Source organism: Oryza glaberrima, chromosome 7 (genome assembly GCF_000147395.1).
Source record: "Oryza glaberrima chromosome 7, OglaRS2, whole genome shotgun sequence".
NCBI classification, from domain to species: Eukaryota; Viridiplantae; Streptophyta; class Magnoliopsida; order Poales; family Poaceae; genus Oryza; species Oryza glaberrima.
Window position 1 is genome coordinate 5,621,858 of NC_068332.1, and position 27,814 is coordinate 5,649,671.

Sequence of the window (27,814 nt, forward strand, 5' to 3'; positions counted from 1 at the left end):
AAAATAAAATGTCTTGTCCACCCTTGAAGAAACTTGTTTTGCAACAAGGTCCTTCCATGTCCCTAGGATTATTCCGTTTTTCACTTTCCTCCTTCCTTCATGGACATGGCTACACAGCTAGTGCTAGCTGGTGTCTAAACCAGCTACCACTCTATCTATGATAAACACTATCCACCTACACTTCAAATACAATTTTCTCTTAAACTACTCATCCGATCTATAATCCGATTACATCGTTGTGTTCGTAACAATTAAATCTTTAGAATAAGATCTCACATTATTATATTTTGATGAATAAATATAAATTATTTTTGTAATATATCTAAATTACTTTTAGATTTCACTAAGTTACTTTTTAAACATATAAAAGTAATTCAATATAACATAAAAGTAATTTACATATATTATAGAAGTAACTTATAACAAAAAAGAAAGTAACTTCTATAATTATATTATATGTTAATTACTTTAAAACTTTATTGAATTTACTTTTATATATTTAAGAAGTAACTTAGTGAAATTTAAAGTAATTTAGATATATTATAAAAGAAATTTGTGATTTTTTATCAAAATATAATCATGTGAGATCTTACTGTAAAGATTTAATTGTTACGAACACAACGGTGTAATCGGATGAGTAATTTAAGAAAAAATTTTATTTGAAGCATAGATGATAGGAATATTTGTTCTAATTGCTTGATCAATTAGTACTATAAGATTCTTCAAAATATATTTAGACAACGGCTGATTGGATGATAGTGTCGCTCATTATGACTAGCGCCGCCCTTCTCCCACCACGACCGCCGCTAGATTTGCCATTGCCTCCTCCGATCTTCCCCTACACTACTACACAGCAGTCGCTACCTCCATCCATCCCAAGACGACATCAGGTTTGAACGATGAGATGCGCGACTTCCTCCGCCACGCCGACGCGCGAACCCCGCGGGCCTTCGTCCAGCTCCTCGCCGCCCAGCCGCCGCGCCCCTCCGCCGCCGCCGCCGACCAGTGCCACGCGGCCGCAACCAAGCTCGGCTTCCTCGCCTCCAACCTCTTCGCCACCACCGCGCTCCTCGCCTTCTACTGCCGATCCCGCCGCCTCCCCGAGGCACAGCACCTGTTCGACCAAATGGCCGCAAGGACCGCCGTCACCTGGAACACGCTCATCCACGGCCACGCGCGGTCGGCCGCGCCCGGCCTCGCCGTGGCGGCCTTCGCGCGCATGGCGCGCGCCGGCGTCTCCCCCACCGCGTCGTCCGTGTCCAGCGTCCTGGTCGCCTGCGTCAGGCTGGAGGATGCTGCTGCTGGAGCAACGCTGCACTCCGTTGGCCTCATGCGTGGCTTCTGTGCTTCTGTCGTCGTCGGCACTGCCTTGGTGGACATGTACGCCAAATGCCATCATCTGGGCGCCGCGCAGCAGGTGTTTCGGGAGATGGAAGAAAAGAACGTGGCCACTTTCACGGCGCTCGTGACAGGGTTCGTTCTAAGCAGAAGGCCTCATGACGCCATGCTGTTGGTCAGGGAGATGGAACGCTCTGGTGTGGCACCAAACTTGATGACATACAGCAGCCTTCTCAGCTCATTCGCGAGCCCGGAGGACATAGATCATGGGAAGCAAGTTCATTGTGCGGTGCTTAAGAAGGGCTTGGAGCACGATCAGTTTGTTCTGTCTGCTCTTGTGACCATGTACTCCAAGTGCGGCATTTTGGAAGATTTTGTCAAGGTGCAGATGTCTGTTTCATGTCAAGATCAGGTATCATTCAATTCCGTGATCTCTGGGCTCTCCTGTCTGGGAAGAGGTAAAGAGGCGTTTCAACACTTCTTGGAAATGAGAAGGCACGGCACTGATATGGATGTGTTCACCTTTGCCAGCGTATTGAAGGCTATAGGTAGCTCATCCTCATCGCTAGAGGGAAGGCAGGTTCATACTCTTATTCTGAAGATTGGATATGATTCTGTTGTGGATGTCCAGAACAGCCTGATTTCCATGTATGCCAGACATGGTGCAATAGGGGAATCCAATGGCGTCTTCATTTCAATGGAAGCACCTAATTTGGTTTCTTGGAATTCACTAATGTCAGGATGTGCTCAACATGGCCATGGAAAGGAGGTAGTTGAGATGTTTGAACAAATGAGGAGGCTACATGTTCAGCCAGACCACATAACCTTCTTGTCGGTCCTTACAGCTTGCAGCCATGTTGGCTTGGTAGATAAAGGGCTCGAGTATTTCAACTTGATGAAAGATAAAGGGTATCTTGTGGGAGCAAGGACAGAGCACTATGCTTGTATGGTTGATCTTCTTGGTCGAGCAGGCTATCTCAATGAAGCTGAATACTTGATTAATGGCATGCCTATAAAACCTGGTGCTTCAGTATACAGAGCTCTGCTCAGTGCCTGCCAGATTCATGGGAACCTTGAGATTGCAATCCGGGTGTCCAAGCGCCTAATTGAGCTAAATCCTCATGACTCATCTGTTCATGTTCAGTTATCAAATGCCTTTGCTGGTGATGGCCGTTGGGGTAATGCTGCTGAGATCAGGGAGGCCATGTCAGGTAAAGGAATAGTGAAGGAGCCATCCTGGAGTCGTATCGAGGACCAGATGCAACATAGTTAATAAGCAGCCTGTGCTTACAAGATGCATGCCACTGTCTTGGTTGCTACCTAGAACTGAATTATAGACTGAAGCTCTGAGGGCGATGCTTACTGAACGAAGCAAGCTAGAAATATGTGTAAAAAAAGGTATGCCAAAGTTAGTGATAGATTTGACTACCTGCACATAAAATTTTGGAGGTTCAAACAGTTAAACTTCCTTCCACTTCAGTATGAGCCTCATTGTGTTTATCATTAGTGAGTAAAGCAGCACCAGATTGGATAATTCTGGTGTTATAACGATGAGTTCTACTGGAAGCAAGATTACTTATCGTCATATAACCGGAGCCTACATTGACAAACGACTGCTGAAGATGGGAGGGATGAGCTTCTGGATCTTGTATACTGCTGAGTTGTTTTATCACTGTATTTATTGCACTTTGTTTTATGGTGTGTTATCCTTATGTCAAGGTATCATGGGACTTATCTCGGTGAGGATGTTGCTGTTAAAGTTCTAAGATCTGAGCATTTGAATAAGAATGTTTGGAATGAGTTCACACAGGAAGTATATATTCTAAGGTATTTAACATTAAAATAAGGTGTTCTGTTATATACTCCCTCCGTTTCATATTATAAGACGTTCTAGCATTGTCTACATTCATATATATGTTAATGTAACATATATATGAATGTAGACAATGCTAGAACGTCTTATAATATGAAACGGAGGGAGTAATTCTTTTTTAGCATTTGCCATCGCGAATAAATTGTTTAAGCATACCCAATTCTTAGCCATTAGCGCATTACTGTTCTTAGAATAAGAATGTCTGAAATTGCCATGTTCATGCAAGTACCAATAACTAAATATTTATGCCTTGCCTTGATTCAGCATACTAATGTTGTGCGATTCATTGGTGCGTGCACAAAACCACCACAATTTTGCATAATTGCTGGTAAGATTTATGACATCAACTGGTTCTCACTGGGGAATTTGGAAAGAATAGTTTGTTCCTAAAAGAAAGCATGTGCTGAATAATTTTTACACAATACTAAATTTCATAATATTGGTAAGATGCTAATTTTTAATTCCATATAATTATGCTTGTTATGAGACAAAGAGCGGGTTCTTAATTTATATCTTGGGGACTGGAAGATTCCTACTAATGCTCATCATCTACTTTTATATATTTCAGAATACATGTCTGGAGGAAGCCTATATGACTTTTTGCACAAGCAGCATAATGTCTTGGACCTTCCAACTCTGCTGAAGTTTGCAGTTGATGTATGCAGAGGGATGTGTTACTTGCATCAGATGGGTATTATCCATAGAGATTTAAAGAGTGCAAACCTTCTAATGGACAAAGATCATGTACGTAGCCTATAATCTTCAACATTTTATTGATGAACATATGAGGGGGAAAAAAGACAAGAAAGTATAGTGTATGCAAGTGGGCAAATGGTACCTGTTGGAATACAATCATGCTTCATCTGTGTTTTTGTATGTGCAGGAGCCATCTGCTTTGCACTTAAGAGAAAATATCTATGAACTAATAAATAACTTCATTATTATTTTTCTAGGTTGTGAAAGTGGCAGATTTTGGTGTAGCTCATTTTCAGGATCAAGGAGGTAACATGACAGCTGAAACTGGAACATACAGATGGATGGCACCAGAGATACAACTCTGTTGCTGGAGCAAAGTGATTCTGTTTCAAATGTGCCTAATATTGTTACTGTTTTTGAAGTCTCGAAAAGAAAACTTGATTGACGGTTATCACAATAATATATTCTACCGCTAAAGTGAATAGTTCAGATTTGTTTGTTGTTTCAAGGAAATTTCCCTATAGGCATACCCCACCCCCCCCCCCCCCCCCTCCTCCTCCAATCCCTTTCCCCCCTTAAGCTTTTAATGGAAGTCCACCTAGCCCTTGAATTTTAAAGGTTAGTATGTAGCCCCCAAACTTTGCAATACCATCTTTAAACAACTGCCCCCTCCCCTAAAGTTGTTTTGTATGGTGGTTTTGCCTATACGGAAACTTGAACAACGGTTTTGTCCATATAGGAGATGGTAAGTGGAGATTTTGATCTGTATGTTACAGCATTTACGCGACATGGGCAAACCCATCCAATGTGTTCCACTTAGACAAAAACCACTTTAGGAGGTTATATGAACGTATTGTAAAGCTCAGGGTTTTAGATGCTTTGTCTTAAGGTTCAAGGTGCTAGACAATACTTTTTCTTTATTTCAATGATCTGAATGTTCTATAGTTTGCATGGACATTCTATAGTTACCTAGTTTTTATTGTCTAGTAAAGGTACAAGAATATTATATTCCTGGTAAATATATATTTGATGCGGTGTTGCTAGGTCATAAATCATCAACCCTACGATAACAAAGCTGATGTGTTCAGTTTTGCTATTGTGCTTTGGGAGCTCATAACGTCCAAGGTACACTATTTTCTGTGACTATAGGCTCACAATTATCTACATTGTGCATTTATTAGTGTTTGCTAAGGCTTGTCAAATTTTCGTTTCTGGTATTTTCAGATCCCTTATAATACCATGACCCCTCTCCAAGCAGCTGTAAGTGTGTAGTATATGCAGGTTTCTTCTATTCAAATAATATGCTGTCAGTTATTACTTGTTACAGTTGTACCATAATACGCACATTGTGAAATGCACTAAGCATGACATTTTACAGGTATACAAGGGATTGCGCCCAGGGCTCCCAGAAAATGCACATTCCCAGCTATTACCTCCGTTTCAGGTTATAAGACTTTCTAGTATTGCCCACATTCATATAGATGTTAATGAATCTAGGCACACATATATGTCTAGATTCATTAACATATACTCCCTCCGTCCTAAAATATAACAACTTTTAGCCCTCAGGATTTGTCCCAAAATATAATAACTTATCCACCAACATTCTCTTCCCACCCAATCATAACCCTCCACCATTTATTTTCCCACCTACCTCCACTACTCATTCAATCACAACCCTCCACCATTCATTTCTACCTACTTTCTTAAGAACCGTGTCCAACTCTAAAACTTATATTATGGGACGAAGGGAGTATATGAATGTGGACAATGCTAGAAAGTCTTATAATATGAAACGGAAGAAGTATTAGACTTGATGCGGAGATGTTGGGATGGCATTCCATCCAACCGACCTGCTTTCTCAGATATATTAGCCGAACTAGAGGATCTTCTTGCACCTGTTCAGGAAGATCCCTTGGCCCGAACAACCATGAACGAAGCAAGTTTAGCTAGTCCCATGTCCTAAATCATTTGGAAATTGGAATGGAGGAATTTCAAAGAATTTTTGTGGGAATTAGACTAACTCATGTAAAAATCCTGTAAATATTCTTGTGTTCCAAAGACTGACTAGCTTTACCCTTTTGCTGTTTTGCAGGGAAAAAACCTAAGTATTCCTGAGAGAAAAAAAGAGCAACCTTTGAGTGAAAAATGACTAGAAAATAGAAGAAATAGGAGTAGTTCGTTACTTTGTCCAAATAAGTGGTTCTAACATTGTCTTCATCAGGCCAATGTTTATAGGTTAAAATTTCGATGTGTACTAAATTCGGCAAGCTCATTTTATATTTAGATTATTTTGATTTGGTTATTTGGTTTGAGGATCACTATCTTTAAAAAAGAGAAAACATTGTAAAATACCATTGTGGAGATACACGAGTTGCAAAATACCATCACATGTGAAAATGACATGTGTGGCCCGGGACCTGCATGTCATTGATATGTATGATGGTATTTCCCAACTCCATTATTTTTGTGATGGTACCAAGAAAATTGCCAAAAAAGAAAAAGGTTTGTTTGAGGATCGGTTTAGTATAGCACTAAACTTGAGAAGAGTTTTGTCGGTTTGGATGATAACAATTTTAGTAAAAAGTTAGTCTGAAGGGTCAAACGGGTATTTGAACTTGTAAATCCACATTTTTGCCATGTTTCATGTTCCAAACAATGGTTTGTGAGATACTAAGGGGGTATAAATTGCATTGTTTGCCTGGTGGTAAGCTTCTTGTTTTTATTTGTTATTGATATTGACGATACCAAGATTATATCTTAATGGTGTTGCTGCAGTTGTGGTGCAACCATTGTTTGTAAATGGTACGTGGAAGCTTGGAGGCTTGGAGCATACTAGTTGGTTCCGTGTTTCTTACTCCTCTCATCAAGGAGTTTTTGCTAAAACTAAATGGGCTAGGCCCAATCAAATCTTAGTAAATTTTATGAGCCCATAATTAATGTTAAGTGATTAATACCACCTTGGAATCCAACGTAGAGGGACCTCGATTTAAATAGGCTGCTAATCGAGAGCACCTGTTGAGCGGTTAATTCCTCATTACTCTAAATTTTCGTGCACGGGTACGCGCTCCCCGAACTCTATCTTCTTCTTCATTACTCTAGTAACTCTAGTAATAGACGGTGACAAGCCCTTCTGAGAGGTGCTCTTCCTCGTTACTCTAGTATCAGACGCCCCAGTCTGGATTGCTCTTCCTCGTTACTCTAGTATCAGACGCCCCAGTCTGGATTGCTCTTCCTCATTACTCTAGTAACAGAGTTCTCTATCTTCTATCTCGTTACTCTAGTAACAGACGGTGACAGGCGACTGGATTGCTGCTCTTCCTCATTACTCTAGTAACAGAGTTCTCTATCTTCTATCCCCGAACTCTATCTTCTTCTTCGTGCACGGGTACTCGGGACGAGCACTGCTCTTCCTCGTCTCTATCTTCTACTTCGCTCACCTTCCTCGTCTATATCTTCTTCGCGCATGGGTATTCGGCCTTTCTGTTCATCCTCCCCAGACTGGATTGCTGCTCTCCTTCCTCGTTACTCTAGTAACAGACAATGACAAGCCCTTCTGAGAGGACTTGAGAGGATTGCTGCTCTCCTTCCTCGTCTCTATCTTCTTGTTCGCGCACGGGTACTCGCCCTTTTTGTTCATCGTCCCTAGATTAGATTGCTGCTCTCCTTCCTCGTTACTCTAGTGTTACAGGTTGACATTGCCGTCTCCTCCGTTGTTGTCGTTCCCGGTACTGGTTGATATTGCCGTAGAGGAAGCAAAGCTTGACGTGGATGAAGCAGTGCCTAGAGTTGTCGAGAGCAATCGCGCGATAGAATGCACTCCCTAAAACTTGAACGCCCGCCTACCCATGCGCGAGGAAGAAGACAAAGAATTTGGGGAGGATGAATAGAAGGATGGACGAAGTTCCGGAGGCATGCTCATCCTGAGTACTCGTGCACAAGGAAGAAAATAGAGAGTTCGGGGGGAGAATGCTCCGAATGATAAGGTATTGGTGTTGTTGTTGCCTCCGTTGTCTTTGTCGTTCTCTCCAGTCGTTCCGGTCTCCTCTGTTGTCACCGTTCCCAGGACTGGTTGACATTGCCGTAGAGGAAGCAGAGTGACATGGATGAAGCAGTGCCGAGAGTTGCCGAGAGCAATAGCGCGATAGAATGTGCTCCCAAAAACTTGATCGCACACCTACCCGTGCGCAAGGAAGAAAACATAGAGTTCGGGGAGGATGAACAGAACGATGGACGAAGTTCTGTCACCGTCTGTTACTAGAGTAACGAGGAAGGAGAGCAGCATGTTACTAGAGTAATGAGGAAGGAGAGCAGCAAAGCAGTGCCTAGAGTTGCCGAGAGCAATCACGCGATAGAATGCACTCCCAAAAACTTGAACACCCGCCTACCCATGCGCGAGGAAGAAGACAAAGAATTTGGGGAGGATGAATAGAAGGATGGACGAAGTTCCGGAGGCATGCTCGTCCCGAGTACCCGTGCGCAAGGAAGAAGATAGAGAGTTCGGGGGGAGAATGCTCCGAATGATAAGGTATTGGTGTTGTTGTTGCCTCCGTTGTCTTTGTTGTTCTCTCCAGTCGTTCCTGTCTCCTCTGTTGTCACCGTTCCCGGGACTGGTTGACATTGCCGTAGAGGAAGCAGAGTGACATGGATGAAGCAGTCCCGAGAGTTGCCGAGAGCAATAGCGCGATAGAATGTGCTCCCAAAAACTTGACCGCCCACCTACCTGTGTGCGAGGAAGAAGACAGAGAGTTCGGGGAGGATGAACAGAAGGATGGACGAAGTTCTATCACCGTCTGTTACTAGAATAATGAGGAAGGAGAGCAACAATCCTCTCAGAAGGGCTTGTCACCATCTGTTACTAGAGTAATGAGGAAGGAGAGGCTGAGAGCAATAGCGCGATAGAATGTGGTCCCAAAAACTTGATCGCTCACCTACCCATGCGTGAGGAAGAAGACAGAGAGTTCAGGGAGGATGAATAGAAGGATGGACGAAGTTCTGTCACCATCTGTTACTAGAGTAACGAGGAAGGAGAGCAACAATCCTCTCGTAAGGGCTTGTCATTGTCTGTTACTAGAGTAACGAGAAAGGAGAGCAGCAATCCAGTCTGGGGAGGATGAACAGAAAGGCCGAGTACCCGTGCGCGAAGAAGAAGATAGAGACGAGGAAGGAGAGCAGCAATCCTCTCAGAAGGGCTTGTCACTGTCTGTTACTATAGTAACGAGGAAGGAGAGCAGCAATCCAATCTAGGGAGGATGAGACAGGAACAACGGTAACGGAAGAGAGAATGACAACGGCAACAGAGGCAACAACAACACCAATAACTTATCATCCGGAGCATTCTCCAGGTATTTTCTTCTCATCTCGGTGTTAAACATGTTTTTAGATGCTATTGTTTATGTTAGCATATTCATGTTTACCATCATGCTAGGATCACTCTCTATTGTATATGTCATGTTTACTATGTTATATTTCTGGATTAAAATATGTCAAATTATGACTATATTTCCAACAGATTTTTCAATGTAAATCATTATATGGCGCTTGTGCATATACGGTTTGTTGCTTCTACTGCGTTATTTGTTGGTTAAAGCTTTTTTTTTTATTGTTTGAAAACAAGCTATTCTCAGTGGTTCATCGCAAAACGAGAGGTCAATTGTGTCGTTGTTGTAATATCATAATATGGTTAATTGATATTTGCACATTTTGTTGCCATCAACACCATCAGTATGGTGGTACTGGACCCTCACATAGCACAAATTGCAAGCCGGCCCTACATTCTGGTTGGCCAAAAATGCCTAAAATAAGCTGAAGTTCTGAAGTTATCATGGTCAACTTTCTCTCAGGTTTCTTGGTATAGAAAATATGTTTAGATGAGGTGAAGGAGAAACTTGGCCTATATTTTAGACAAGACTCTGGAAGAAAGTATTTGCAATAGAGCATATAATACATAGTACTACATTAGGCCTTTCTATGACCAATGTCACAACTTGACATTTGGTGTGCAAGGACACAATCACTCGACAAAAATACGTGGGCATTGACCAAAAAAAAACATTTATTGTATTGATAAAAAAATAAAGTTGAGCATCTGAGAAGTACGCCTAAACCATGATCTCCACTTCACACAAAAGAAGTCCGACATGTTTCTCAAGACATTTAATTTTCCAGGCCGTGATATGTATTTAATTATTCATATGATGATTCTGTATTATCATGTGAGATTTTCTCTTCATTTTATACTTAATACTCTTCTTACGGTTCATCTTTTTTTTTTTTCCTTTTCTATTGTGAGGTGATGCTCTTCCATTAACTTTGACCTCTGCATTTCTCAACGCAGGTATTTCATTCTATTTTCTACGCAATTTGTTAGTTCAAGGAGCTAAGGATAATCTTTGCATTCGAGGCACAAGCAACCTGCTGCCACATCTACAGTTGACTTGCCAACCAAAGTCTCTGATCATGAAATTAAAATGTGGTGAAATGAAACAAAATTGGAGTACTCGTGGAATTTCTGCGATTTTACAGTATAAGAACCATAGTACATATTCTTTATTTCTCTTTTCTTTTGAAGGGAAGAACCATATTCAGTGCCAAACTGCCAACGAAGTAAACAACTAAAATAATAGTTCAAAATCCATCCAAACTTTGGTTACCACTTTACAGAAAAATATATCAATAATTTTAACCAAGCAAAGATAGTATATATCTTGAAACTTGAACAACCCGAGTCAAACGTAGCGAAATAAACTCGAAATATTTCATCAGGTAAATAATGCACTACCTGATCTTGGCACATCTGATTGATTAAATAAAACATTCTGCACCCGGCCATGGCATTAGATTATATGCTAATCACACAGCTTCATTCTTTAATCCCCTCTCGTAGAATGCCAACATCTTCTCTAATCTTGTCACCTAACATGAAGTCATGAAGCAATTAAACCCACAGGTGCTGCCAAATGGCAAAAAAAATCGTGTCCTCACGACTTGCTTAGTTCCCTTTGGTAGGAGTGATGGTGTGCCATGTAAAATATCTGCAAATTAAACAGGCAGTTGGGCAGTTATGGACAAAACAAATAAACTAGAATTTCGTCATTTGAATAGAACACACGGCAAATGTTTAAAACAATGCTGTGCCGGAGAGAGAGAATCGTTTGCAATTTTCAATTGAAGACCACTACTTAGGAAAATATGAAATGTACTTGGATGGCAATTGCTACCTATACAATGTCAGAACCATGTGGATCCTCTCATACCAATTCCTTGGAAGCAGCAAGTGTCAGACGCCTGCAAAAGCAATTTCCATATCATTATATAGCCTTGCAAACATTTAGTAGGTGAATCTAAACTAATCTAAAGGACTACACAGCATTTTAGCCTAAAGCAATCCATTGAATTATTTGCTTAGAGAACTCTTAAAAATTTTCAAACATCATAAGGCGGTTTTACGATGGGAGTAGGAACTGAAAACATAGCAACAAAAGATGTTTTAATAATATTGAAGATAAACTTCTATGCTTAGTGAACTGTTAAGGATTCCAAGCTTTTCAAGGCCAACAGTTTGGAGTTAACTGTAATATCAACAATAAGGGAGGGATTGCAGCCCATGGTTCAGTAAAACCTAAACAGAAGCATCAGATATGTCGATCTTATCGCACAGCCTGAAACAAAGGTGGCTTTTGTCAACCTGCAGGGTAAAGAACAAACATGCCAGCCACTAAGACCACATCAAAAAACATTGAAACAAACTACAGAATGCAGCATTATGCTCCTATGCCTCATAGAAAACTCAGTCACCTCTTGAACTCACCACAAGGATTTTCAACAGTAGAGACAGGCACAACATGACAAGTCTCCCACTAACCCAACATCTCAACCTCCCCTTCTTCCCCCCCCCCCCCCCCCCCCCTCTTAAATTCAGACTCCAGCACCTCCCTCAAAGTTCAGACCACAGCTGGAAAACACACAAACTGGCAAACAGACATTGCACTCTCTTAGCTTCCCTCTCTTCTCCATGGAGCTCCAGTTCCAGAAGCCAACACAAGGGCAATCCCAGCAGCAGCAATGCCATTACCAAGTGCCAACCGTGACAGTGGCCAAGAACAAAGCGAAAACCAAGTGCAGCAGCAGTAAGTTCGTGGGCGTCAGGCAGAGGCCCTCAGGGAGGTGGGTGGCAGAGATCAAGGACACCACCCAGAAGATACGGATGTGGCTCGGCACGTTCGAGACCGCCGAGGAGGCTGCGCGGGCCTACGACGAGGCCGCATGCCTCCTCCGGGGCTCAAACACGCGCACCAACTTCGCAACGCAGGCTGCACCGGACTCGCCGCTCGCGTCGAGGATCCGCACCCTCCTCACCCACAAGAAGCTCAAGAAGAGCATGCCCCAGCCTACCATCACCTTCAGCACCGCAGTATATCACCATGCTCGTAGCACTGTCCCTGCTGCTGCAACCAGCACAAGCACCAGTGGTGTCAGCCCCAGCAGAAGCAACAGCTCAAGCCTTAATTTTGCTACAAACCTCTCTAATTTTGCTATGAGTGGAGGTGAAGAATTGCAGCTGGCTTCTTCAGAACAACAATATGATCAGTCATGGGCACTCAACACCAGCCTACTACCGATTGGGGATGGATGCGACATGTCAGGCAGCAATGCTTGCCCAGTGGCCTCAGACCAGGATAAGATGAAGGCAGAGAAGCAAGGCTCCCATGGTATGAATGGCATCCAGGAGCAGGAAACCTTTGATATGGGTAATGATCTGTGCGACTCCTTGTGGGATCTGCCCCCTATTTGTCAACTGTCCTGCAAGTATTAATGTATTAGACAAACAAAACTAGACATCCCCATACCAAGATTCCTCCTTTTTGAGTCCATCTTCTGCTCTATGAGCCAATTCCATACAAAACGTATGAGGAACGATGGCCAGCAAGCAGAGTAATGTGACGGATGTATCTTCTGATTAGATGAAGGGCTTTTCATGTGTTTTAAGTTTTTTTTTTCCTTTTGATTTTGATCTGTCAGGCTACATATTTAGCATTTTTTAACACGTATGGCAGATGCAAAGCAGTATAGGTGCCAATGTGCCATAGAGGTTTATCATCCCTAGTTTTTTTTTTTTTTGAACGGAAACATCCCTAGTTCCCTATGTATGCAAAATTCAATACAGTAAAATCTTGTGGTGGATTCTTTTCAGAGATTTCAAATTATTTATGAGAAATCTTCATACCGTGACAACCTTGTAGTGTAGCTTCCTACTGCACCAGTAGCACACAATTTTTCATGATATTGTAGTTTGGAAGGTTAATATTTGTGTTGACTGATGCAAAGCACATGACAAAGTATTTATGTGACCACGGAAAAACTGAAAATATCGAAAGTTTCTGTTTGTCATCGGAAATTTCAGATACTAACAAGTGAATAACTTGGAGACAAGCTTTAGTTCTTTCTCAAAAACTGAAAAGATAAATTCCAAAGCAGGCTGTGGATCTAATTTGCAATCCTCTACAATATCATTACTATGTGTAGTTTAAGATCCGTATAATTTAGTATTGGGAATAATTGTTAATATATGATGGAAACAAGTAATTGTAGTTAGCAAACTAAAGCTAGAAGAAAACCAATGCCATCAAAATTAGCAGTCAACAAGTTATTACTGTGCTCACTTTCATAGTTATCCTATTCCTGACTCAGTGCGTGGAGGATTTGAGCCATAGGTTGATCTCTGTAAGACTATAACCCTTTGAGATTCCATAAAAAATACTATGAAAACTTTGAAGGCATAAAAAATGGTTAGCTAAAGACACATTTCCACATCCCTAGGCTTGGCCTATTTTTTTGTTCTGCCCCTGTTCTAATCCCCATTAATAACAGAATGCGAACAAGATGTTTTTTACTCTAAGATCAAATGCAGGAGCACTACAAGATGTTGTGGAGGTAGTTTACCACTTCTAGATTGTTCCGCATGACGCCTCTCGTTTTGCTGCCCCTCCTCTATCCATTGTCAATGTCCCTGTGGACATACTAACCTGTCAATCATCAACAAGAATACATTTGTTTTTTAAGATAATGATTAACAAGAACACATGCATCAACAAATAGATGGCAGCCAAAGAACTCCATCTTGACGACAGAAACTAATAATACAATACTAACCCCGATAAACCTGAACAATCATGGTGAGCTTCGTTACCAACTCTAGGGCTAATCCAGATCTTGATCTCAACTCCTCCAATCTAAACGGAACTAGGATAGTAACTAGGGGATCAATCAATTCAAAAAGAATACGATTCGAGAGCCCCCATCGCCTGCCCAGCCACAGCGCCACAGCGGAGAAAACCCAGCTAAACCCTAGAATGCGGCGTCGGAAGGGAGGGGAGAGATGCGTGAGGGGGCGGGGAACCTTCCAGAAGCTTCCGCCGTGGGCTTCGCCGCCGTCGCCTACTCCGCGGGTGGTGGTGGGTTGGTCTCGGCCCAAATCAACCGCTGCTGGGCCGGGCCGAGAAGCGGTGGTGCCCAAATGGGCCGCGTCTGGCGCTAAATTTCATCTCAAACCAACTTCTTGCACAACTCTTGCGCCATTTGAATGGAAGGATTTTTTTTAGGAATTTTATAGGATTCAAATATTATACTGCGAAGCATTCATTTGAACCGTAGAAAGAGAGAAAGCCCTCGTTTCCATACGTACACTTCTCAAACTGCTAAACGGTGTATTTTTTTTAAAGAAAAATTCTTCAAGAAAGTTGCTTTTAAAAGAATCATATCAACCCATTTTCTAAATTTGAAATAATTAAAACTTAATTAATCATACACTAACGGCTCACCTCATTTTGTGTATCTTCTCAATCTTTTTCTTTTCTTTCTCCTCTCAAACACACCCGTAAGGTTCGAGAATCTACTTGGCGGAGCTTTGAGTTATAATTTGAAGCTGATTTAAATTTTAGAATGTCACTTCATTTTAGGATTAATGCTTTTAAGGGCTTTTTATGATCTCTAAGAAGAAGATGTATTTAAATATATGACATTATTGACTTTATTCAACCAAACTTTTAAAACTTTGACTAGCTTTCAACATATTTATTTTGAAAATATAAAGATTTATATGGGAATATTTTTTATAAGTATTTTTAATAATATATGTTTGTTTCTATATTATCATTGCATTATAATAAAAAATAGTGGTTGAAGTTACACATAAAGACCGAATAAAATTAATAATATCATATATTTATATACATAGGCAATACAAATCTACCTAAAAGTATTATAGAAAATCAAACTTTAAAATTCACAACTACTTTGGATTATAATCTGCAGCTAAGCCCAGAAAATTTTAAATATTAAATTCCACTCAACAGATTAGGTTTCCTTTTAAACAAAAAAATTTACATAAATTTCACCATGTAGAAATAAAAAAACACTTAATGTACCCATTATATGCTTAGCTTACTGAGATCCAACCTCTTCTCTTTCTTTTCGTTTTTCTAGTAAAGTCTACGGTGCTGATAGCTGCACAACTACTTCTAACCATAGGTGACATGATTCATGATAGTTTTCCTTTTCTTTTCTTTTTTTTTAAAAAAAGAAAAGTAGGAGCTTTACCATTCGTTGAAGAAGAAAACACTAGGCCTTAGGCAAAAGTTTCTTGACACTAACCTGAATTAGTCCACAACAATAAAGTACAACTTGACCCAAGAACCTTGATGGAACTACAATGTAAAACAAAGAAGCCTAGGCTACTATCTAGAATGGATGGAACAACAATGCAAAAAATAAATTAATGTTGAAATTGAATACCCTTTCTTTGGCCTGTGAGCTGAACTTTAACAGTTTACTCTGAATATAAGTTTGTTTCAAATCACCATCTCCCCATTTGAAATTGTTTAGTTTATGGTTCAACTCCTGCATGATTATCCATCAGACCATCACTATCTTGTGTGTTACATCTTAACTTTTGATGTGGTTTTCTACAGAAGGTTCTTATCTTGTCTCTCATTATCATGGCCCCCTATCCTGGCACCCTGTTGTGTACTCTTCTTCCCTTAAAGTTCCTGAATTTTGTACATTTTATTCCTTGTCACAACTCCTTTGCTGATGATGTACAGTATCGTAACGTTGAACCTGTCTATAAACCGTCCTGCAAACCACAACTTGTTTAATAAAATTACATATATTCAATATTCAAAGAGGTCGGCATCTGATAGTGATCAACATTTCAGGAATGTTCTCAATTTTTCTATCACAACTGAAATGGATAGACTTAGAAGCTCTTTAGGACATATGGCATGTTAAGTGAACAATATAATTCTTCGGAGCTACCAAGGGATAAATTCTCAAGTTAACTTTGATCTGAATTGAATATATACTCAGTGAAGGCACTGGATTGTAGTACCATTTATGCAGGATAACTAAAAATATTTATTAAGATCCAACAAAAAAGAGATGGATTGATCAACAAGCCTTAGATATTCTCCACTAGTTTTGTTTCTTCACACCTTGCATGGCTTGCTCCTTTTTCCTATTATGGATTGCTCTGAATAATCCTTGGCATGTTTGCTACAATTGTTCAGAGACATCCCAAGTGCCAACTAGTGATTGATGAGTGAGGAGGAAGAAGTCCCAAGTGGTGGTAGGCCCCAATCACCATTTTCACCCCACTTTGTCACCTAGCAAGGTAGGACAAGCCCACACACAAAGCTCTTTGCAAAGGACTGGCTTCAAGGCTTTGTGGTGACACTGATATCTCTCTAGTCTCTACACCTCTTCTCTTCCCCTTCATATATTGCTTTCTTTCTCCCTTTGCTTCCCTGCAAATAATAAGAAAGGAGAAAAAAATTGAGGAAAAAAAAGATCACTTGGAGCCTTGAAAAGCAGCAACCAAAATTGATGCTTGGGGAGCATCCATTGGAGAGGCCCCAAAGCAAGAATCTTTTTCATTGATCACTGCTGTTTGTATATAAAAGATCGATCTTTTGGTTGTTATTTGCCAAGATGGAGAAGGGAGGTGCTTCGGTTTCCATGGATGCGGCGGCGAGCATGGACATGTGGGACTGGGAGGTCCTGCCTGACCAGCTGAGCTCATCCTCCCATGGCGGCGGCGGCCATGGCCGCAGAGTTCTTGGTGGTAAGATCAGCATCAGCTCTTGGGATTTGTCACGAAAGATTGCGTCTCATTCTTGTTGCGGTGATCGATTGGATGACAGCTCAAGAAACCGAGGAATCGAATCTTGACGCCGCCGCCGCCGACATGGCCGTCGACGACGAGTGCAAGGACATCGGCGTCGACGTGGCCGTGCCGGCCGAGACCAAGACGAGCCAAGAAGAGACCATGGCGGCCAAGGTAACAGAGGAGGAGGAGGAGGAGGCGTTCCAGGGCTCCGATGCCAAGGTGGTCGACGGCGACGACGACGGCGGCGGCGAGGAGGAGGAGGAGGAGGAGGAGGAGGGGAAGAAGGCGGGGGCGGAGTGCGTGGTGTTCAGGGTTGGGAAGCTGCGGGTGAACGGGATCGGGGCGCTGTGCTCGTTCGGCGTCGCCGCCGCCGCCACCGTCTGCGTCTTCCTCGTCGGCGGCAGGCTGCAGCACCACCACCGGCAGCAGCAGCAGCACAAGATCCAGCTTCAGCTCTATGGCGATGACAAGGTTAATTTGGTGACTCATTTCCAGTCCTATGTTCCTACTTTCTACCAAATCCATCATCAATCATTTTCTTTTGTCTATGGAAGATTACTTCTTTTTTTCTCATATAATTTAGTAGCATCATCCAAAATGGCGATCACTCATCCTTACTTTCGAAGTCACCGTGACTTTGTCACTGATATGTGACGTGACTTCGAAGGTAGAACATCCTACACATCCTAATCCTCCTATAACTATGCGATTAGTAGCCAGGTTTTACAAAACCGACGAAAACCGATCTTCTCGGACCAGCTCAAGAATACAAACCGTTTAGCTTGTTGGTCAAGTTAGAAAATATTCAAACTATAATTTTAATTTTTGATAAAATTTTATCAAATTTTATCAAATTTTATCGGTAGTCAATGGTTTTCAAACAATTTTCGTCAAAACCAAGAAAAAACATTGATTCCTTGGTTTTTGGCTCTGGATTGGTTTGGTGAATCTTGCTAGTAGCTTACTTGTGCTGTTGTGCATATGTATACCTAAATTAATTAATTAATTCAGATGCAGCTTGAGCCTTTCTAATATGAAGTTTCTACTAGAAGCACAAGAAGAAATCTTAATGATTTTGGCACGATGTTATTATGGGCTGATACAAATACAGAATCTAAAACCATCATATCGTTTACGTTCTAGTAAAAGAAAATTGGTTACTGACACCATGTTTTTTCATTCAATGTACAACTGAACAAAATTAGCTACTCAATCTTATCCATGAGAACTTTGCCTGAATCATGGTTTGATTTGTTGATCTGCAGAGAATGCAGCAGGTTGTGCAGCAGACATCAAGGCTGAACCAGGCAATGTCATCTGTGATGGGAGGGGGTGGCTCAACTAGGGCAAACATATCGTTTGGTGGCTACTATGAGGGCTTTTGATCAACCAATTAATTATTACAATGTGTATGATCAAGTACAATTAAAGTTGCCACTGTAGCAAGTAGCAACTTAATTTGATATTGCACCCTACTCCCTAGTGACCTTCATATATGCTGCAATCACCTTAGCTATGTGTTTACTACGTGTACACTAGATGTAAATAATTGGGTTCTTAGACCTTAGCACATATAGATGATGAGGGTGGAATTATAGATTTATTAAGATGATAGTTAAGGAAAATAACAATTGTTTGACTTGTGCCTGAAGTCAAAATAGGTTCATTAATGATGGAGAAGCTACTTTACTGAAGATGAGTTGTTTTTGATTGGTGAACTGGTAACAATAACTGAACAAGTTGGTGTTTTTCATGTTATCTGCGCTTCAGTTTGCGAAAATGAACTTTCACCCTAGAAAAAATATTTGGGTTTACTCAAGTTTTCGTACCATGCCTAACTATGCACTGAATCTGAAAGAACTCCCTGCTGTCAACTAGCACAGGAACACATTGCCATCACGAATTAAGTAATTAACCACTGAAAATGCGCTTAGTCTTCTCACTGCAATCCAATTAATTTCCAAGAAAAATCAAGGTAAAGAAATATCTCAATAGCAAACAAATCTACTGTCAATCAGAACAAAGCCAACTCTGACAAGTTTCAAGTTTCTTGTGAGGTGAAAATGTATGGGCTGGAATTGTCCAGGGTGACAAGTCTCAAACCGTTTGTATAATTGTACGTAGTATTGTTGATGAGGCTGACATCAATAGAAAACAGAAAGAAAAGGAAAACATTTGTTGCATGTGTTAATTGATATTTGTCTTTTTTCTAGGACATACGGTTGCGTGTACGGTGCATTTGATAGACTTGCTAGTCGTTTTCGTGATGGAATTTACCGAATTCTGGCAGATTTTAGATGACTGAAAGTTGTTTGTGAAACAAATTGCAAATTCATATCTGCAGTTTCAATATAGGGGACAGAGACGGTTGGCAAGAGGAGGGGGGCAAGGGTTGTCAGGAAAGGTCCTGTTGACTTATTGGATACAGAAAAGTTTCAGATCCTATGCAAATCTTTATTATATCAAGTGTTTGCTTTTAAAATTTCATCTCAAATTTATCAAAAACATTAAAAGGAGTCCGGACGGCTGCCTGGGGTCACGGTCGGTAAGATGAGATCATAAGCCTCATCTCTTTGAGAGGAGTTAGAGCTTATAAATCATTATATTCATTAACCAATTGAAAATCATAATTGTTTCTCAAAAAAAGGAAAACTATTATTGTGGATATAAGTCAAACTAGGAAGAACTTGTGTTGTTTATTGGAAAAAAAAAGACATTATCAATGATCATGACTTTGCTCTCATAGTAGGAAAGTAGGATTGCCATGTCTCTTACAGATCCAGCAATAGTTATCTTCTCACTCAGATTTCAGACAAAAAAAATATTCTAGTTCCTTAGGATTGAACATGTGGTCCTCTTGTGTTTGTCTAGCTCTCTTTGTCCAGTTCCACTAATGTTACACTGTTCTCTTGCTTGGGGCTGGGTTGAGCCTCAGATAATCTAGGCCATATGGCCCAAATAGAACTATAGGAGTGGACGAGTGACTGGTACTCCCACTATGCATGGAAATATATCCTCTATTGCAAATTGCAATGCAGAGAATCATTGATTGAACAGTGTATAGCAACAATGCTACTTGTACAAAGGCCTAATTAAGATACATATTTTATATCGGTTTCCATCAGCATGTTTTTCAAACTGTTAAACGGTGTGTTTTGTACGGAAATTTTTTAGGTAGAAGTTGCTTTAAAATATTATACACATTCATTTTTCAAGCTCAATTAGTTATGCGCTAATGGTTTTCTAATTTTTTTCGTGTCCTAATTTTATCTTTAATAGAAACGAACACCACTAGAATTTGCTTTATTTTTCGTAAAGTTTGGAGATACTGTATCTTTATCCTTGCCCATTGAATGTGGATCAAACAGCATAAGTAAAAGAACATATCCGAATGCATGTACTGTAGATTCTCTACATTTTGTTCTTTAATGCATAGAACCCGATTCCGTTATACATATATGACAAATTTCCTATAATTTGGCCCACCATGTATAGCCATTTATCTTGATGATAAACAATAAACAAAAAGTTTCATCCACATCGTTTCGCCTAATAATAAAGCTTGTTATGACTTATAAAGCGATAAAAAATAATTTATGGGTAAAATTTTTATATGGGTTCTTAGATATGTAAGAGCAAATTATGGAAAATAAAATATGATGAAAACACCAAATCAACTTCAAAATTAAATTTTAAATTTCACAGTGGCTTATAAACTAAATATAGAGGGGCTTAGGGCAGTCCCAACACATAATGTCTATAAGCAATGTCTATGGTGCCATGTCAATAAGACATCACAATAGAAACTATACTTTACAACCCATGGTTTTTTAAAGTGGGCCATTAATAAATACATCATCTCTCTTCTCTACCAATAATATTTATTCTTCATCTATTATGAAGACAATATTCTCTCACAATGCAAAACTTGATAGTATCTAGTGCATAGGTTCTCGTATTGAAGCTGTGTCTTGCATGAGACCCAGTTTCTTCCTCTCTTCACTCTCTCTCTTAATTAATATAGTGCCACATAAGCTAAAAGTCCTACATGGCAATGTAGTTAATGCCATAGACGTCATCCTAGGTGGAGGATTAGGATTGCCCTTATATATCGATGATGATTTCCTGTTGCAGCCTTTTCAATTGTTTATCGAAAATCCTGTGGGCATGTCCATGAGGGGATATATATATTCTTCTGCTGCCGGAAGGGAGGCACCCATATTGCCGACATAGGCTCCGTTTGCAAGAGCTGGTTACCAACTATCTACCCTCATTTTTCGCGCGCACGCTTTTCAAACTGTTAAACGGTGTGTTTTTTTTGCAAAAAGTTTCTACGGAAGTTACTTAAAAAAACATATTGATCTATTTTTTAAAAAAAATAATAAATACTTAATTAATCACGTGCTAATGAACTGCTCCGTTTTTCGTGTGTACTGTGCACGTTGGGAGCCGGCTGTAGCGAACACACCCTTAGTTCACTTTGGTATCTTTTTCTATCTAAATATTCTCGGTTAGGGGATTTAGCTGTGGGAGAAGCATAAATTCGATCAACTTTATTAAAGCTTGAAGCTGTATCCTAAGTATTAGGTATCTCCGTGGAGTCCATTCTGCATACCTTTTTGTTTTGTTTTATTTTTGAATCAAGCTAAATTTATACATGCTGATTTCCGAGAAAAGAACTTTTACATGCTGGAGTCAGTTACAAAAGTTTTGGTAAAACAGATCTGGCTTGGTTGGCTCTGTGTGTTACTCACCCGTTGATTCATGCTGTCTCTAATTTTTTTGGGACATTTAACTATTTTGTCACTTCAAAGATGTGACAATTAAGGATTGCCATGACATGTGGGTTCTTATGTGTCTATAACACGTGGACTCTCATGTGTCTATAATATGTGGGTTCAGTGGCAAATCCTTTATCACCACTCGTAAAAGTGGCAAATAGTTGATTATTCCATTTTTGGAAACTACTCCCTCCGTACTTGTAAAGGAAGTCGTTTTGGACAGCAACACGGTCTCCAAAACACAACTTTGACTTCTTATTTCTATAAAAATATTTATTGAAAAGTGATATGTGTATACTTTTATGAAAGTATTTTTCAAGACAAATCTATTCATATAATTTTTGCATTTTCAAACTCAACAACTTGAGAGTTATTCATGATTTATATTCCCAAGGTTTGACTTAAATATTGTCCTAAACGACTTTCTTTACGAGTACGGAGGGAGCAGGAGATACCCATGCTTTGCTATGAGTATATATATATATAGCTAAGTTCTTTTCTTTGAGTTCTCAACTCACTCATCTCGTTTTTCCTGCACACACTTTACAAATTGCTAAAAGGTGCGGTTTATACAAAATAATTTTATATGATCATGTCTATCTATTTTTTTTAAAAAGACTAATACTTAATTAATCACACACTAATGAACCACTCCATTTTCCGCTATGAGTATATATGGCTAAGTTCTTTTCTCCGAGTTCCAAACTCCACCTTGCGAACACAATGTAAGTATATTGATTTGTTTGAAACAAATACTGGGCTATTCCATAATATAAAAAATCAAGAGCCAATTTATAAAAACTGCAGAAAAACAGTGGTGGGGGTGGTAATGGCAGTGAATGGCAGTCGCAAATCCACTAGCACCACCAATAGTATTTTTTTTAAAAGAGTATGTAAGTATATTCACTTGTTTGAAACAAATATTGAATCATTCCATAATATCAGAAAATATCAGGGGTTAATTTAAACTGTAAAAAGAGTGATTTGCCACCACCACTAGTGTTTTTTAAAGAAGTATAGATATTCAATGAAAAAAAATTAAAGGGCTAGAATAACGCTTGGAATGTGGCCAGTAACCCCTTGCTTTAGAGGAAAGTCAATAAATTATGACCAAGTTAACATGTCCAGAACTCCAGATAATGAAAAAATATTTTAACTTAATTTTTTTATGCTGAGAAATCAAAAGGACATGTCAGTGTAAGATCGTTTTTGTTGGCTTATCCGTTACAGCCAAATTTGAATATTAAATTTAATTTTATAGTTAATTGTGGGTTTTTTCTGGTAGTAGTCTATTTTTTAGCATTGGTTTTAGACCGAGAATAGTACAAAGATAAAAGTTCTATGCATAGTTTATTTATTTGTTTTCATATTTATGTCCACTTTCTTCTTCATGGGGAGAGAGGAGCAGAAGGCATGCATCAGATTGGTTTTTTTTAAGCTCTAATAAAGTGCTAACAAAGATAATCTTGATTCATTGATTCCTGTTAGTGTCTTAATGACCCTCTAATGACTTCCATGAACCAAGATGCTATCTATATTTCAGTTTCTTTTATTAAATCTTTTTGTGGGGGTTTCTTTTATTAAATCCATAGTTGCAAAGGCAGAAATTGTATGTATATCTTATTATTGGCTAAACAATAATTTCCAGTTGAATTGACTATGGAGAGCAGTATACTAGCTAGTATGATTGTGTACATCAGAACATGTACTGGGACATCAGATTCATGTTAATGAAACAAATAGAAAGACGATGCATTCGAGCATTTCATCCAGGGCTTTCTGGGGATGGATGACATCTTGTCCTAGCAGTGGGGACTAGGGTCATATATATTTTTGTGACGTCACTAACATAGGAAAAAAAGAAACTTGATTTTTCTGTAAAATGATGTTTGATTTCTCCGATTCCATATATTTTGGCCTTGTTTAGTTGGGAGAAGTTTTTGAGTTTGATTATCACATCGGATATATAGACACACATTTGAAGTATTAAACGTAGTCTAATAACAAAACAAATTACAGACTCTACTCGAAAACTGTGAGACGAATTTATTAAGCCTAATTAATCTATTATTAGCAAATGTTTACTGTAGCACCACATTGTCAAATCATGACGCAATTAGGCTTAAAAGATTCGTCTCGCAATTTACATGCAATCTGCGTAATTGATTTTTTTTTCTGCATTTAATACTCTATGAATGTGTCCAAACATTCGATGTGACAGCGTGAAAATTTTTATTTTGGAAACTAAACAGGACTTTTTTATAAGCAAATTGCACCTCTAGGCAGGTTGAATTTTGTATTATTTATGAGATTTACTTTAGTCCAATAAAAAGTAACTCGAGGTAGTACCGGTACCAAATCATTTCCGATTATTGGATCTAATAATGCCAATCCTACCCAGCTAGTTTCAACGATGGGAAACAATTTAGTTCTATGAGATACCAGTACCTCGAGATACTTATTGCTTGGAGCAAATCCCATTATTTATGCAAATTGCATTAAGACTCCACAAGTATCCGAACATGTGAGGTTTCTTTTCTTTTAGAAAAAGAATACTATTTTTGCTTTTTTTATATTAAAAAAAGTCAGCACATGAGTTCTCAAGTCTCAACTGAGCATCTAAGAAGGTTGATAGGAGGTTGCAATCTTACCTCACATCGATGCAAACCAAACATTCAATTCTCTTTTGCACGTTTTATGATCATTGATCAACATCAAGCTTAAGCTACTTTTTCGAGTCCCATCCCCTAATTAATCACCAGCTAATGCCAAACACCCATTTAAGCTTTAAAATTTCCTCATCAACAACGATGGGGACGCATATGCTCAGACCACAACAAAGGGGTGAAAACGGATGGGTTCGATCGGATCACACCATTCCTATATAACCTATGCTTTTCTTCAATTTCGAAATTGTGTACGGATAGTGTCGGATAACATATCACTCATCTTATATCTTATCTCAGATTATTTCTCCTAAATCGGATTCAAGAATAAATATTTATTTGTATCTCTAATTTGTAGATATTAAATATAAGGAGACAATTAAAGTGTTCAAAGAGACACATCAATGAAAAAATTATACAATATTTCACGTGAGCTCGTAAAATAGTGATTAACCTATCTTTTACCATGTTTGTAGGTGGGTTTCATAATATGGGGCATAAACAGATGGATATAACTCCTTATCCTAATATTCTTTTAGGTTTCAGATTCGAAGTCGGATAGTAACGGATATCATTTTCTTTCCTATATTCTTTCCGCGAGTGTTGGGTTGGGTGGGTGCTCAGGAAATACCCGTCCCGTTTTCACCACTACTCAACATCCCTATTTTTCTTTAGATAATGGAGTGGAACATCTCGGCCTTTGCTCAGTAGAGGTACAACCAATTATTATAATCTAGCACTCTAAAAAACGTGTAGTTCAAATAAAAATTGAAAACACCAACCAAAAATAAGAAATAACCAATGTAAGATATGGAGTACACATTTATGGAAGTTTATTTGTGAATCTCCATCCATAATTGGTAAAAAGTTGCATAACCATCATCTCAAACTTATGACATATAACTTATAGAAACTCTCCATCTTCATCACACCTTTGTAGTTGTGCCCAAAACCGGAGCCAATATGTTGCCTGAAAATGACCTGTATATATGAAATATATGGTGATTTGTCAAAACCATATCATTCCTACTCAACCACAGATCCTAATATATAGCAGAAGCTCCCACAAGTGTAAGTTTGCTCCTTTTCTTGTCCACCCCAAAAAGAAAAACATCCCTACTTTGAAAAAGAAAAACAGTAATTGCCTAGGATGCTTTTTATTAACCGATACTTATACGGTGTGAAGTTTTATTGAATAAAGCAGAAACAATTATAAGACCATAATCCTGAAAGACTATGGCTGCCTTCGTTCTCCCGAACTGGGAACCCATTTCCTCCACACGGAAAATAGAGCGATTCGTTAGCACGTAATTAATTAAGTATTACCTATTTTTTTCAAAAATGGATCAATATGGTTTTTTAAGCAACTTTTTGCAAAAAACACACCGTTTAGCAGTTTGAAAAGCGTGTGCGTGGAAAATGAGGAGGAGAAAATGGGAACAGGTAGTTCCGAACATAGCCTATCCCTACTACTTAAAAAATTAAAAATGTTTCTGTCACCCGTAATAACGAGAAAAGGGCGCAAAAAACATGAAAAAAAGAAAGTCCAATTCAATCTATCTATCTATCTATATACGTATATCGTCAAAAAAAAAATTTTACACCGCATGTGCGATCGATCCCGCTTCAATCCTTCTCCGATGGTAAAAAACGAGTCCGCATAAATTCAAGAACACAAGAAAACACTGATGCCGGAAAGGAAGGGTGCCACCGTCGCCGCCGAATCACCACCGCCGTCGCAGGGATGCCAGACCACCGGCTGCTCCCCTCCCACTGGACCCGGTGGAGGGGGCCGCCGAGACACCGGGCCGCCACCGCCTCCCCTCCTAGATCCGGTGGAGGGGAGAGCGTTGCCCGCCACCGTTGAGCCCTACCGCGGCCTATGGTGAGGAAGAGGAGGCGAGGGCGGAGGGGCACTGAAGCATCTAGACCCCCGGTGTTAATTTTGGTAATTAATGACAAGCGCTTGTGGACTAACTGTTCTTTTGAGCTATATCTTTAAGTTAGGTTCACATCATGTGTGCGCAAGGATGATTATCGATGGATTAAAATTGACGGAGCAAAGCAAAAGGAAGAGAAGACGGTAAACTAGTGTTTTCATTTTGAATTGATCGAGGCGTTGGGCGATCAAAATTGTGCTAGTTTATTTATAGTTTCGCCGTACTATCAAGGGGGTAATGGCCTAGTAATGAGATGATTTTAATTGCCACATTAGGTCATTACATTTTCACTTGTGCTCACATTCTCCCAACACACACATAAACACTTTGCCCCTCACTGTGGCCTGACCAGGGGCGGTCAGACCGGCCACATAGTGGCGGTCTGACCGGCGGCCCTGGCCGGTCTGACCGGCCAGGCAGTGTCGGTCTGACCGGCAGGTACAGGCTGGTCTGACCGGCCGACCATATGGCTGGGATGGCATGCTCTGAGTGTGTCGATCCCGAGCCGCCAGAGCCGTATTCGGTCAGACCGAGCTGATGGTGGTCTGACCGAGCCAAGGCCAGTCTGACCGGCCACCCCATGTCGGTCTGACCGGCTTAGGCAGTGGGGCCCAATGACAGCCCTACAACGGCTAGTTTCTAACCGTTGTAGAGTAGCACGGTCTGACCGGTCACATACCTCCGGTCAGACCGGCAGAGCAATGAGTTGGGGGATTTCGCCCCCAACGGCTAGTTTTGGTTGGTGGGAGTATATATACTCCCCCTCCAGCAGCAAGGGGACTCTCTTGGCACCCAATTCAATTGCATACACTCCTTGCACCTCTCTCACACCCACTTGAGCTTTGTGTTCATCCATCTAGTGTGTTAGAGGGTTAATTAGCCAAGAGTCAAGTGCATTGCTTCCATTTGTAGAGCTAGTGTGGCACTTGATTGATCATATACACGCCGGGTCATTGCTTGTTACTCTTGGAGGTTGCCGCCTCCTAGACGGCTTGTGGAGAAGTTGCCCGGTGACCTCTCCGAGAAGATTGTGGAGGAGGCCCGGCGCCGATTGTGAGTGGTTTGGAGTTCACCACCTTCAGAGTGAAGGAAGAACTACCCTAGTCCTCTCCATGGGCTGGCTCCCGCGTTGCCCACCCCTTGACGAAGGGGGCGTGCGGTGGCTTTGTGGTTGAGCGGTGGAGTTGGGCTCGCCTCAACGGGAAGTAGGAAACCAGCGAGTTTCCGAACCTCGGTGAAAAATCTCTTGTCTCCTTGTCTCATTTACTTGGTGCATTTACATTTGTGCAATTTACATTTCTAGAGACATACTAGAGATCATTTCACCCTAGGATTCCTAAACTAGACTTAGGAAG

At 40.2% G+C, this 27,814-nt stretch overlaps 3 protein-coding genes and 2 long non-coding RNA genes across 6 annotated transcripts; 4 read left to right on the forward strand and 1 right to left on the reverse strand.

The window, feature by feature from the left end:
- Nucleotides 1–801: 801 nt before the first annotated feature.
- Nucleotides 802–4,123, forward strand: LOC127778675 (pentatricopeptide repeat-containing protein At1g11290, chloroplastic-like). Its single transcript, XM_052305297.1, has 2 exons — nucleotides 802–3,165; nucleotides 3,780–4,123. The coding sequence occupies exon 1, from the start codon at nucleotides 905–907 to the stop codon at nucleotides 2,609–2,611; it is 1,707 nt and encodes a 568-aa protein (XP_052161257.1). The 5' UTR covers nucleotides 802–904; the 3' UTR covers nucleotides 2,612–3,165; nucleotides 3,780–4,123.
- Nucleotides 4,124–4,480: 357 nt separating this feature from the next.
- Nucleotides 4,481–6,305, forward strand: LOC127778676 (uncharacterized). Its single transcript, XR_008018548.1, has 4 exons — nucleotides 4,481–5,032; nucleotides 5,132–5,167; nucleotides 5,286–5,351; nucleotides 6,003–6,305. It is a non-coding gene; the product is annotated as an uncharacterized LOC127778676 (long non-coding RNA).
- A 4,185-nt stretch (nucleotides 6,306–10,490) lies between these two features.
- On the reverse strand, nucleotides 10,491–11,777 carry LOC127778838 (uncharacterized). 2 transcript variants are annotated; one of them, XR_008018577.1, is made up of 4 exons: nucleotides 11,718–11,765; nucleotides 11,529–11,594; nucleotides 11,128–11,194; nucleotides 10,491–10,941 (listed from the first exon to the last, which is right to left on the reverse strand). It is a non-coding gene; the product is annotated as an uncharacterized LOC127778838 (long non-coding RNA). The 2 variants fall into 2 exon arrangements; XR_008018576.1 differs by having other exon boundaries at nucleotides 11,529–11,777.
- Nucleotides 11,778–11,921: 144 nt separating this feature from the next.
- LOC127779331 (ethylene-responsive transcription factor ERN1-like) lies at nucleotides 11,922–12,722 on the forward strand. The gene has a single exon (XM_052306063.1). It carries the CDS (start codon nucleotides 11,922–11,924, stop codon nucleotides 12,720–12,722), a length of 801 nt encoding a protein of 266 aa, XP_052162023.1.
- A 3,937-nt stretch (nucleotides 12,723–16,659) lies between these two features.
- On the forward strand, nucleotides 16,660–18,766 carry LOC127778610 (uncharacterized). The gene is made up of 3 exons (XM_052305227.1): nucleotides 16,660–17,027; nucleotides 17,107–17,543; nucleotides 18,338–18,766. Exons 1-3 carry the CDS (start codon nucleotides 16,895–16,897, stop codon nucleotides 18,455–18,457), a joined length of 690 nt encoding a protein of 229 aa, XP_052161187.1. The 5' UTR covers nucleotides 16,660–16,894; the 3' UTR covers nucleotides 18,458–18,766.
- The last annotated feature ends 9,048 nt before the right edge of the window (nucleotides 18,767–27,814 follow it).

Coding starts and splice junctions, on each gene's coding strand:
- LOC127779331 (XM_052306063.1), top strand. CDS start 11,922: ATGGAGCTCCAGTTCCAGAAGCCAACACAAGGGCAATCCCAGCAGCAG.
- LOC127778675 (XM_052305297.1), top strand. CDS start 905: ATGCGCGACTTCCTCCGCCACGCCGACGCGCGAACCCCGCGGGCCTTC.
- LOC127778610 (XM_052305227.1), top strand. CDS start 16,895: ATGGAGAAGGGAGGTGCTTCGGTTTCCATGGATGCGGCGGCGAGCATG. Junction 17,028..17,106: donor TGGCCGCAGAGTTCTTGGTG/GTAAGATCAGCA, acceptor ATTGGATGACAG/CTCAAGAAACCGAGGAATCG. Junction 17,544..18,337: donor AGCTCTATGGCGATGACAAG/GTTAATTTGGTG, acceptor GTTGATCTGCAG/AGAATGCAGCAGGTTGTGCA.